This window comes from Triticum dicoccoides, chromosome 5A, assembly GCF_002162155.2.
Source record: "Triticum dicoccoides isolate Atlit2015 ecotype Zavitan chromosome 5A, WEW_v2.0, whole genome shotgun sequence".
NCBI lineage: Eukaryota > Viridiplantae > Streptophyta > Magnoliopsida > Poales > Poaceae > Triticum > Triticum dicoccoides.
Genome location: NC_041388.1, coordinates 406,140,726 through 406,153,210, shown reverse-complemented (window position 1 = coordinate 406,153,210; position 12,485 = coordinate 406,140,726). Strand labels below are relative to the sequence as shown.

Below are 12,485 nucleotides of genomic sequence, written 5' to 3'. Positions count from 1 at the left end.
ACCCAATGCGTACGGCAGTATTTCAGGGGACCCTTTAAAGAATTATATTTTAAAAGCAACATGTCCATTTTTTAGGAATAAGTACCCATTGTTTATGGCACAACCACAAATGACAATTGTTGTTGAATAGGATTTCTTGAATTTTTTCCTAGATCAAATAAATATATGAGAAGTCAAAAGCTGGAAATAGCTCAAAGAGAAGTGACAAAGTTGCATATCAAATTGCAATACGGACATATATTTAACTGAAACCTGTAATTCCAAATCCATAAGATATAAGCAGACCATTTGAGATTGCAAACTTTTTTAGCTTCATGTCATAGACCTGATTCCTTCTGATATAGAACAAATTCTAATTCTATGTATTGATTGGTTCAATACAGCTGATCCAATATTATTGCCATTAGGTACATAGAAGATATATAAGATAGCAGCAACTAATCATTAATTCAGATGATAATAATAATGAAGATAATTTTTTATAACTATTGCATGACTTTCTTTTAAGCTGATTTTTAGGTAGATGCATGAGAAAACTTGAACTCAGATTATTCTCACGGGTTCTTTTTCTTCACACATATAAGAGAAAAGCAACGAAGGAAGCAATACAAAACTATTAATTATCATATAATTAACTACTTAAATCCATTTAGATCAGCTTACCTGTGGCTAAAGTGATTTATATCATTGATCAATCATCCAAAAAAAAGAGAACAAATGAGCTTTTCTGACCAAAGTGGTACAGACGCACCACACTATCAATTAAACAACTTAACCTCATTGACTTATACTCCCTCCATAGAGAAATATAAGAGTGTTTCGATCACTACTTTAGTGATCTAAACACTCTTATATTTCTTTAAAGAGGGAGTAAAAAATTAAAAAAATGTATAATTCAAAAGAAATGTTTCGCACCATTAGAAAAATGTACATTACATTTTATAAAATGCTCACGCAGTTCAAGAAAAAGTTTGTAACCATAAAATGTTTATCTAATGTATAAAAATGTTCGCATAGTTTGCACCATATATCAAAATGTTTCATTTTGTGTTGAAAAATCTTTAACATGTATTCGAAACAATGTTCAATCTGGAAAATAAAATTAATTATGTATTTGAAAAATGTTAAACATATAGAAGTGTATTGGATGTGTACAAAAATATACAACATATATGAAAAAATTAGGCTTAAAAATATAATTGAATCCCTAAAAACATATATTTGAAAACGTCCTAATCATGTATTGAAAAAGTATTGAACACGTATAAAAAATTTCTTGATGCATTCCAAAAATGCTCAGTGTGTATGAAAAAATTAGGCATGTGTTTTAGAAAAAAGGAAGAAAATATGAAAACCTTTGGAAATTGAAGGGAAAAAATAATGGAAACCAAATAAAAATTAAAAATAAGTAAACCCGAAGTAAACACTGAAAAAAATTTGAAAACCGAAGAAAATCGAGAAAGAAACAAAGAAAAATGAAATAGAAAAAAAAACAAATGCAAAACAGTGGAAACTGTCAAAACGGCGCTATAGTACCTTAAAGTCCCCGTGTGTGTAGCATTACTCCTATAGTACTGAGCCGCCCCAATAAAAAAACAGTACGGAAAATACACATAGCCCTATCCGCAAAAAAATATACAAATAGCCCTGGTGAGCCCACGGTAGTGGCTGCACCCACCTTCGGTGCACCCACGCAAAAAAACATAGCAAAACATTTCAAAAAAATCTGAAACTTTGTGAAAATGATCATCAACAAATGTTAGAGAGGCTTGCAAAATTTGGTGGTCAAATAACATTCGAGGAGGTCTGTACAAAAAAGACAAATTCACTGAAAATTAGTCAAAATGTAAGTACACTGTTTGAGCAGATTTTGTAATTTTGTATTTTTTGTAGAGAGTTTCTCGAATGTTATTTGACCATCAAATTTTGCAAGCCTCTTTAATATTTGTTGATGATTATTTCCACAAAGTTTCAGATTTTTTTAAAATATTTTGATTTTTTTTTTGCGTGGGTGCATCGTGGATGCACCGAGAGTGGATGTAGAAGAACCACTCTCCAACCAAAGTTGTGATGGTGCGACGTACTGCTTATCCCACAATCTGTCACTTTGGCGTTAGCACTTGCAGCGCGCGAGATGGCAGGCCCGGTGCTTAACTCGGCTTGTCATGGTGGTCATGTGTGCCACCATGTACTCATGTCGAGAGGAAGGAAAACCCGATTCTTCTTCTGTCATGACTCGTACCATCAAGCAACAGCAATTGAAAGATGCTGACAGGGACAGCATCAGCTAGAGTTAACAGTGCGCATCCCAATCTCTCTCGATTCTCCGTCGATGGATGGGTCCGCGGTCAGCCCCCAATCGCCCGAGAAACCTGATTATTCTCCAGGCTTTATATTACCAGCGCCAACTTCAGAACACCCATGATCGGCATCATCTTGGCGCATGATCTTCAACTGCAATTCATGAAGTATTTCTTTGACAAAATCCAGGCTGGAAGAAGAAAGAACGGAAATGGGTCTACTCCATCGACTGTCACAACGGAAAAGTAACTGTATAACAGACCGGCACGAAATACTGGACGAGATGAGATGAACTGGTTGAATTTTCTCTGATTCAAGATCCAAAGGATGGTGTGGCATTTGTGGGGGGAAGAAAATGATGGGTCCATGTGCTGATCTGTGGACTACCACGTATCGGCAAGTGACTGGCAAGCTAGCTAGCGAACTGTATCGAAATGGCCCCAGAACTTGAGGGTTTCAACCGAACGCACGTACAGAACAGGAGAACACCAAGGAGCTCCCTGTGCAGCAAGAAGGAGCTAGCGAGATGAGATGCCGTCCGACGACCGAGAGCAAGGCAAGCAAGCAAGCGCGGCGTCGTGTCCCTCTCCGGCGTGGGGTACGCATGGCATGGGATGGGATCCACATCCACGGACGGAGGGCCGACCGGCCGGAAAGCAGGCGAGCAGGCAGGAGCATATGGCACAGCTAGATCTCTTCGAGAAGTTAAGGAGGGCGAGGCGCAGCGTCACGTGCGTGCTCGCCTTCCTTTTAACGACCGGTCGCCGTCGCCGTCGATGGAACGACGCCTAATAAATACTCTAAAACCCTTCGATTCTCTTCCATGTGTTGTCTCCTGGGTCCATATGCCGATGCCGGCGTCGTCTTCTTCTTTTCCACCATCTCACCGAACAGAGATAGATGGTGGAGTGCATAGACAGTAGTTCTAGCTCTAGCAGTGGATCAGAAGCTCCTTAATCTATCTCCAATTATTGGCACTAAGATCCTAGCACGTGGCTGGTCGATCGAATTCTCTACTGTCTACACAAAGCCTGGCCGATCATGCTTAATTTGGATACCGATCACGAGGTCTTTTCATCTGAACCAAGTTCTAGCTAACACAGCCTGCCGCACATGCAGACGCAGTACGCTCGGCGTCATCTTCTTCTCACGCAAATGAAGTACCTAACAGCCTGAAAACAACGCGTCAACGTGGATACACATACGAAGCCCGTCCAATCGATCAAACATGCCATGTGCATGCACACCGGCCCACAACTTAATCCACAGGGCGCGCGCGTCCACGCATTCTCCAATAATTCGCTAGCTAGCCAGCAACATTGTACGTACGGGCAAGAGATAGATCACTAGCTAGCTTATCGACCCCCCACGGTTCGGCCGGATTAGATGGAGTATCACTACGCAAAGTACGTAGTGCCTCGCTGACATGGCAACAAAGGTAACACCGATGGAATTGTACGTTTGTTTGATCATGACATGACATGCGTGTGTGATGCATGCATATATGTGGATCATATGGTTGGCGTTTCCGTCATCCTGACCTGCGAGAAGCACTCAAAGGAATGGCAAATGGAAGCTAGCTTTGTGGTGATCTAGCTAGTGGCGTTTGATGCGGAGATCAGCAAGTTGAACAGAGCCCATGAAGGCAACTTTTGAGGGTAGTCCGTCCTAGATAGGGTGTGGACAGTGGAGACACATGCCGAACTGGAAAAGAACCCTTCTTCCACCCGGCACCACTCCTAGTGGTCCTTCCAGCATCCCCATCAACCTCATCCGCCATGGAACAAAAGCTCGTTGTTGGTAAAAGGAGTCTTGATAATATCAAGACAAGGGTTTAAAACAGATCTTTACCGAATACTGACTGAACTACCCCAATGGAATGCAAGATCTTAGGACAATCGACACTCTTCTCCACATAATGGAGGGCCCATTAGCTACAGGCGGCTAAATGGAGGCGCTCTGCATGCTTCCAAAGTTTGATCGTTTGGTTTGCTGATATTAACTGAATTCTCGGCAAAACGTCGATTTTACTAGAACATTGTGTTGACGATCGGGAAACCATCAATCTTGCAAATGTGATGTGTGTGCATAAATATAGGAGGGGTGTAGATGAGAGGGCCAATACATGGATTCTCCCGCCGTCTGGTTTTGGTGGATTCGAGTTGTCCGATATGTGCCACATCATTGGGATAAAGATTTCTACCATATTTAGGACCATATACATCGTCGCCGCGGACGTTTGACTCTTGGGTGCACATGCACCCAAATAAACAACAAAATAGTACAAAATAACAGTTTTGAATATTTTCTAGCAAACATGATTGAATATTCTACCCACATGTGAATTTTTTAGAAGGGATCTCATTCGTGCTGTTATGTACAAAAAGTCAAAATCGGTGCTCTTAAAAAGGTCTTTCTGAGGCATTTTGGAGGTTTGATTTTGCCTTCTTCGCCTATAGAGTGGTATGAATTTCATTTATTAATGAAAATCCACACGCGAGTGGAACAGTCTGCTATGTTTGTTGTAAAGAAAAGTTAGAATTGCTTATTTTTGTATATTTTACTGTTCATTCAGGTGATGGGAAATGAAGTCCACCATAGCATTGTTTAGAATTGCATAGACGGTGGCTGAAGGAGAGGGTAAAAAAGAGGAATAAATATGGACATGTTGCAATAAGGGAGCATTAAGAAGCACAAGGGAGCTACCAGAAGAGAGAATCATATTCATCCAGTTGATCCATTTTTCACCAAAACCTCTGGCTTTTAAAATTGCAATAGTGGCTTTATGCTCGATTAGATCAAAAGCCTTTTCAAAGTCCAGCTTGAGCACTATAATGACTTTCTTTGACTGATGGCATTGATGAAGATATTTAAAGGCCCAACCCAAGCAGTCCTGAATGGTTCTCTGCTTAATAAATCCATATTGATTTAAATGGACCAGCTTTCAAATCATTGTTTGCAAGAAGTTTTGTGATGATCTTGATGGTGCAGTTAAGAAGAGATATAGGCCCATAATCACTGGTGGTCGATGGACGTCTTTACTCTTGTGATTCTACCTTGCTTTGCTGCTTGATCTTGATACGCTTTAGCTCTTATGGTAGGCTTTGGGTGTTAGTCATGTGAACCTCTGATGGCTTCTATTAACTGAAATGGGGAAAGCCCATTTTGCCAAAATAAAAGGAATAGCATGGAGAAGTTTGGTGAGCCAAATCTGGCGTAACGAATCAAAGGAAAACATTGTTTGCACGTCTACTCTTGCATCGCAAAAGATTAGGCTCACCGGCAATGCCAAAAGGAGGTGCGCCAAAGAGTATTTGTGCAAGTAACACGGTCTAAATTCGCAAAACAATCCCAAGTTCATCACATTCCATCATATTTTCTTGGTAACATACCAAAGTTAGATAGTGGGACCACGTGTAGAATTGGTGTTTAAACTGTCCTATACGACCTTGCCATTACATGCATTTTTTTCATCGTGACAACACATGTGTACCAACTGTATATAGTACTCAGTAGACAGTACAACATAAGTGTACACTAGCACAAATGCCCATGCGTTGCAACGGGAGGCTACAAAACTTACCTCCAAGCATGCGAGCTGCAAGCCCAAGAGCCTCCAGCACCCTGATCGCAGTGGACCGGCATTGAAAATTCACGCGATAGGTGAGGAAGAAAAGATGTGGCATCCACGTGTAGTGGGTCATCGACGGCTAAATCTCTACTATGAAATTTAAAAAGAAAACTAATATATGATTGTGTTATTTCTAGTTCAGTCCATAAACTAATTTGGGTTTAATCTATCAAACTAAACCAATGATTAATTTTATGAAACAAATTCAGATGGAAGACGTTACATGTCAGCAATTTGGGGTTTAATATATCAACAGAATAAATGTCAGCAATATGGGGTTTAATATATCAACAGAATAAATGCTTTGTCCTCCAAATTTATATGTAGTAAGAGAATACCTATTGGATAACAGAATAGAAGGAGAAATAATCAACAGTGATGGTGAACAGTAACATAAGGAGCCTAGGGATGTGCATGTGAAGAACGGTGCAAACATGGTGATAACTGCATTGCCATTATCGCCAAGCAAAAGCAACTGGGGCAACAACCCATATTATAAACCCAAATATACCTGTGTGTTCCAATGGGAGAAGGGAAAAAAAATCCTCATACGCACCATCCCCACAATCATGCTCACTATCTGAAGTATATCAAATATAATCAAGAAGTAGACATTAATTAATGCTAACAGACAGAACAAAGTAGATCGCTATGCATGATACACATGATATCCGGTTGTATATATACAACCCCCAAATTTGAAATGTTAAAATGATTTTGAAACTCAAACAGTTTGACCATTTATCATATCAACTAATCCGCACAAAGAGTTTTACAGAAAGGCAATTAGCTATCACAAGAAAATTTGAAGGGCAAATCTCTGAAAAGAAAATACGTTAAACAGTACATCAAGAATATGATTATGAAATAAAAAAACTTCCGTACTATATACCTTATCAAATCAGGTGACAAAGGAACCCCTCCATATTAATATATTTTATTATACACCAAGATCTCCTAGCTCTGTAGCAACTAACTGCAGTTTTGCTTCAATGCATGAATAGAAAAATTATGTTGAAATACTACTAACTATAAAACAGCATGATATATGTTGGCATATAGAAACTACAAAAGTAAGTTAACACATCACACAATAGTACGAGTAAGCTCACCAGGTCTCAACTCTCAGCATGCAAGCCGTAGCATCGGTGTTGTTACCGAGTGAATTTCTCCTTCCCGCACATTGTCATATACCTCTTTGAATAGATACTTAATATGAGAATCTTGTGAAATTATTTTCCTCGCGTGTTAGGATGGTGCAATGTTACGGTAACAGAGCTAACGACCCGTGTGGTAGATTTAGCCTGTTGATCATAATATTTTTTGATATATAAGCAAGAATAGTGCTAAACTGCTCATATCTATCCGTTGTAACCAAAAGTCTACAAATGATGAATCAACATGTAAGTCTAGCATTGTTTCGATCATTATTAGTTTAACACTGAATAATATTAAATATATACAGAAAATTTAGCAACACAAAATTAGTTTCCTACATATACATGGGATGACATTTAGGTGGATAGTGAAATAACTATACAGAAAGGAGGAAACTTTATAGCAGCTCCGCATACTTATTGAGTAATCCCCTATCATCTGCCCTTTACATCGTCATCTTTTTTCTCAACACTTTATCTCCCTGCCATGCGCTACGTCTGCACCAAACATGAGCAGCCACATTATAAGATGGATTCAGAATAGCTTACCATTGCAGCAAGAAAACATTTTCTTGCATCAGGAAAAGACCTTGATTTTATTGAAGTCGTACAGTGAGCAGTCAAGTAACATGCACTATAGCAGATCCTGTTCTGCCCCAACCAGGCAAGTCTCTTCAAGTACTAATGATGAATGTTCTTCTTTATTCCCCATGCAAATACCAAAATGGCAAATTGTTTAGGAGAATAACACTGTCAGTTGGAGAAGGTTGTTCTTTGCTTATTGGTCATCGGGACCCAACTTTTACACAGAAAACACATGAAACAGAAGATATACTGTACTAAGGTGAATGCATCAATCATGAGACAAACTAAAAAATTCATACACACACACAAATTATGGTGCTGATACTGAGACGTTAGTGTGCGCCTACCTTAAATTGCATGTATCTTCCTATTCATTTCTTCAGTTCAAGGGATCCTACTGCTCGAGTGTCAGTGTGTCCAGCCCGCTTGAATGCCTCATCTCAATTTGTGGTGATTCTATCAGTCCTGAAGTAACTTGCCGTCAAGGGTTTCCTAGTTAATTTGGTCAACTGCTCAATTTCAAAAGGGGATTTGGCTTTACAAGGAGTAGCTGGGTGACTTTCAGGTGTGCAGCATAGTACCTTGTTCGTGCTTGGGGCTTAGGGAGGAGGCCGGCAGGAGCTTCGGGAGGGCGCCGGCAGCAGGAACTTGGGGAGGCCGGCAGCCCGAGGTGAGGTCGAATTAAATTTCCGCCTCCACAGACATCCGCGTGCACCAGAGGCCACCGTTGCTGCAGATCTTCCCGGGACAGGCGGCCGTGTGACCGTGTCCAGCAGCTCTGCCTCGTCGTCATCCTCCTCCTCCCTGAAGTAATCGAGCCGGGATGCACGGAATTGTTGGAAGAGAGTAGGTGTGTAGCGGGCCTGCGAGACTCGGGGGTCGGGCGTTGAGGCGACGCAAGGCCGGCGGCGGCGACCAGGGCGGCGCGCGAGGCGGTGGTGGCGGCACGCAGCGGAGCGGCAGGTGGTGGCGGCGCGCTGGAAGTTGAGATAAGTACCTGCTCGCCGGCCCGCAACGACTCTGTCTTCTGCTCATCCTCCGGCGCGCTGGCAGTTGAGATAAGTTGAGGAAGCGGCGAGGGATGTGGAGCTCGACTGGGTCACAGTCAAAACACCGTAGTATGAAGGAAAAACCAATTGTTTCCGAATTTGAGTCTCTGATAGTTTTATTTTTTGATAGTCCAGCCGCTGATTCGTTGCAAGTAGAAAAACGGGTCCAGGCAAGCCCAGCAGGGAAGGGAGCCGGTGCGATCGTTCGACGCACACGACTTGATTTCATTAGTACCACCTCGTGTATATTACAATTTTTTCCATACAAATTGTAAAAGCGTATTATGACATGAGAAGAAAGCGTATTGTGACGGTGAACCCGGAGACCCAATCCGTGCTTTATTATTAGGGAGAGATAAGAATTGTACAAGCAGCACGGATCGAACTATATGGAAATGCATGTGAGGTCACGGTCAGATGCAGAGGGGACGCCCGGACCGATCCAAGCAGCAGCAGGTAAACGATGAGTTCGATCAGGCTCCACGATGGTACGGTACACAGCGCAATAACGACCAGCCAACCTCTTTCCCTCGTCTCCCTATGGTTGGCCGGCCGGCTGGCTATATATCCGCACGACAAGGGAAGCCCCTTTGCTTAAGAAAAAAGCCTCGCTGCACCAACTCGATCGGCAAGTACAGTTCCATCTCGCTCGTCGATGCCGTCTTTCATCGACGGCCCAAGCCTCCGGTCGCTGCTCCGGCCGTCCACGAACGGGCGCCGGACCAAGACGCCGGACAGCGCCGGCGGCGGCAAAGGAGGAGGCGGCCATGGCCATGGAGGAGGGATCTTCAAGATGTTCAAGCTCATGCCGATGCTCTCGTCGGGGTGCAAGATGGTGGCGCTGCTGGGCCGGCACAACAGCCGGGCGCTCCTCGCGGACCACGCCACGACGGTGACGCTCTTCGGCCACCGCCGCGGCCGCGTCAGCCTGGCCATCCACGAGGACACCCGCGCGCCGCCGGTGTTCCTCATCGAGCTGCCCATGCTCACCAGCGCGCTGCACAAGGAGATCGCGTCCGGGGTGGTCAAGCTGGCGCTGGAGAGCGACACCCGCAGCGCGCGCCGCCGGCTGGTCGAGGAGTACGTGTGGGCCGTCTTCTGCAACGGCCGCAAGGCCGGCTACTCCATCCGCCGCAAGGACGCCTCCGACGACGAGCGCCACGTCATGCGCCTGCTGCGCGGCGTCTCCATGGGCGCCGGCGTGCTGCCGGCCGCGCCCGAGAAGGACGGCGGCGTGCCCGCGGGGCCCGACGGCGAGCTCACGTACGTGCGCGCCCGCGTTGAGCGCGTTGTCGGCTCCAAGGACTCGGAGGCGTTCTACATGATCAACCCCCACGAGGGCGGCGTCGGCGGCGACGGTGGCGACGACGGCAGCGCACCGGAGCTGAGCATTTTCCTAGTGAGGATGAAGTGAACAAAGACAAGCACTTCGTCTTACATGTATACTCAGGCGAGCAGATCAGATCGGTTTTCGGAGAAATTGGAATATAAATAGTGAGAGAGAGAGAGATTATGTGTAATATAGCAAGTTCAAATGAGTACATGTCCATGCTAGACAGTAGTTACTTTTGTATTTCGTATGGTGGATCGGTGATTGAATTCTCGCTGCGAGTTATTGACAGATCACATCAGTTGCCAAAGTATGACTGACCACAGCAAAAACATCAAGATGAATCACGAGCTAGCTAGTTATCTTAGCTTCATGTTCTTATTATGCAGCAACAGCAATTATAAGTAGGTATCGATCAGCATCAATCCAGCATGGCCGATGGATGCAAGCATCGCCCTTGGACAGGTTCTGGTCCTGAAACCGATCGAATGGCAATCATCTTCAGTGCTGCTTGCGTGTGGTGGGCGGTTCATCTTTCAAGATGCATGGCATGGGGCGACCTATGCGTCTAGTGTAGTCCACCCTCGCATGCACGCTGGGCCACGATGCACGATCTGGATTAATGGGAATGACCATGATGAACTGCTGTTAGTGTTCGATTGGTGGCGAGAGGTGTACAGCATTAACTTTCCAGCTCGCCTTCGTACCCTCCCAGCCTCTCTCTGTGGGCATGCATCGGTCATCAGGCCATGAATCTCTTCACAAATCGAATCGGTTACCTGTGGTTGCTCCAAGTTCAGAAGGTTTGAGGGTGAGCCGGCCTATGAGTGTGCGCCCACGCCGAATGTCGATATCATTTAGTATGTCTAAAGGAGGGTCAATAGACTACAAGCAAAACCTAGGAGATTTTTTCTTCGCAATTTTGAGTTATTGGCAGATTTTAAACTAACCTAGCGGTTGTCTAAGGGGGTGTTTGTTTCCAGGGACTTTTTCGTGTAGGGACTAGAAAAAGTCTTTCTTAGAGACTTTTTTACCAAACGGGAGGGACTTTTTAGGGACTAAACTAGTCATTTGAGACTAAATGAAGACGGCTCTCAAGGAGAGTCTTTTTGGGACTTTTTGAGACTTTTCCAACAATGCCCCTCCATGCATCCATTGGCCCGCCACCCCATGACGTTGTTTAATTGTTATTTTTCTATATACTAGGGGCAACATGGTCATTTAATAGCCTCTAGGAAGGAACTAGGGACTTTTTAGTCTCTGGAAACAAACAGGGAGAGACTTTTTAGAGACTAGGGACTTTTTAGTTGGGAATATAAAAAGTCCTAGGACTAGAGAACCAAACACCACCTAAGACTTTCTACACATGCAAACCTACAGGAGTGAAGAGACTGAATTGAAACTTGCATAAATAAGAGATAGGATTAGGAGATTGCAGGCACAAGGAGGTTTGAGGAACATTTTCCCGGTGATACAGACAGTTGGTGCTATGCTACTCCATGTTGATGTAGGCTTCGAATCATGGAGGTTCTAGGATCTCTACGCCTATTCATGGGGAGCAACTAATGGAGGGATGGCCCTGCAGAGACGTCGCGCTCCCTACTTGAAGCGAACAACGACCAGAGTTTGGTCACTTCTGCGCTACCTTGGGGAGCAAGGACTAGCCACCAGACAAGGTTTGCCAGCCCCTCTTGTCCCCTCTTTGCCATGCAAGGCGGTGACCACGCTGTTTGGCGCCTGTGCACGCGCTCTGCAGGTCGAGTCCGCGTCCAGAGCGCTGTTTTGCTCTAGTCACTTTGCCTCTCGTCGTCTTCGCGCGCTTGAGCATGTCTAGTGGCTTCCCAGTGCTGTTGTCGTCGCTCTGGAACTCTCTCCCCTCCTCTAGCTCCCTCGCCGGCGCTAGCCGCCGCGCGCACGCGGCGAACAGTGCCCCGACCGGCTCTGTTCGTCGCCTGTCCTCTTCCTCCCCGTGCTCCTTGGCCTGGCTCTGCTCGTGAACCTCTCCCTTGCGCTCTCCCATCCCTTCCCTCGCTCCCGTGACACTCCCAGCCATCGCCGGAGCAGGCCCGTGCGCCCATGGCGGCACCCGAGCTCGGGACCCTCCGCCTTGCCTATTTAAGCCACCCTAGAGCTCGTTTCTCTTCGCCCCTCCACCTCTCTCCCTCCCAATCGCGCTCTGGAGCCCAGCAGCACGGCCGGCGAGCCCTCTTCCTCCTCTCTAGCGAGGTGCTCCGCCGTTCGGTCGCTGCTCTGGCCAGCTCGCTCCAGTGCCTCTCCGCCCCTGCCACCACCACCACCATTGAGTTCCACTCGCTCCACTGATCCTCCTCGACCACTTCCTGGGGCCAATCATCGCTGGATTCGTTGACTTCGCCGGCGGCCATAGCACGCGGCCGCCGGAGATGAAGGGGACGACGTCGTCCAGCCACCTC

The 12,485-nt window shown here is 45.2% G+C and overlaps 1 protein-coding gene and 1 long non-coding RNA gene across 2 annotated transcripts; one reads left to right on the top strand and one right to left on the bottom strand.

Moving 5' to 3' along the window:
- Positions 1–6,666: 6,666 nt before the first annotated feature.
- Positions 6,667–8,132, bottom strand: LOC119297452. The gene is made up of 3 exons (XR_005145658.1): positions 8,022–8,132; positions 7,639–7,788; positions 6,667–7,236 (listed from the first exon to the last, which is right to left on the bottom strand). It is a non-coding gene; the product is annotated as an uncharacterized LOC119297452 (long non-coding RNA).
- A 1,154-nt stretch (positions 8,133–9,286) lies between these two features.
- On the top strand, positions 9,287–10,349 carry LOC119297451 (protein MIZU-KUSSEI 1-like). The gene has a single exon (XM_037575238.1). The coding sequence runs from the start codon at positions 9,379–9,381 to the stop codon at positions 10,135–10,137; it is 759 nt and encodes a 252-aa protein (XP_037431135.1). The 5' UTR covers positions 9,287–9,378; the 3' UTR covers positions 10,138–10,349.
- The last annotated feature ends 2,136 nt before the right edge of the window (positions 10,350–12,485 follow it).

Coding starts and splice junctions, on each gene's coding strand:
- LOC119297451 (XM_037575238.1), top strand. CDS start 9,379: ATGCCGTCTTTCATCGACGGCCCAAGCCTCCGGTCGCTGCTCCGGCCG.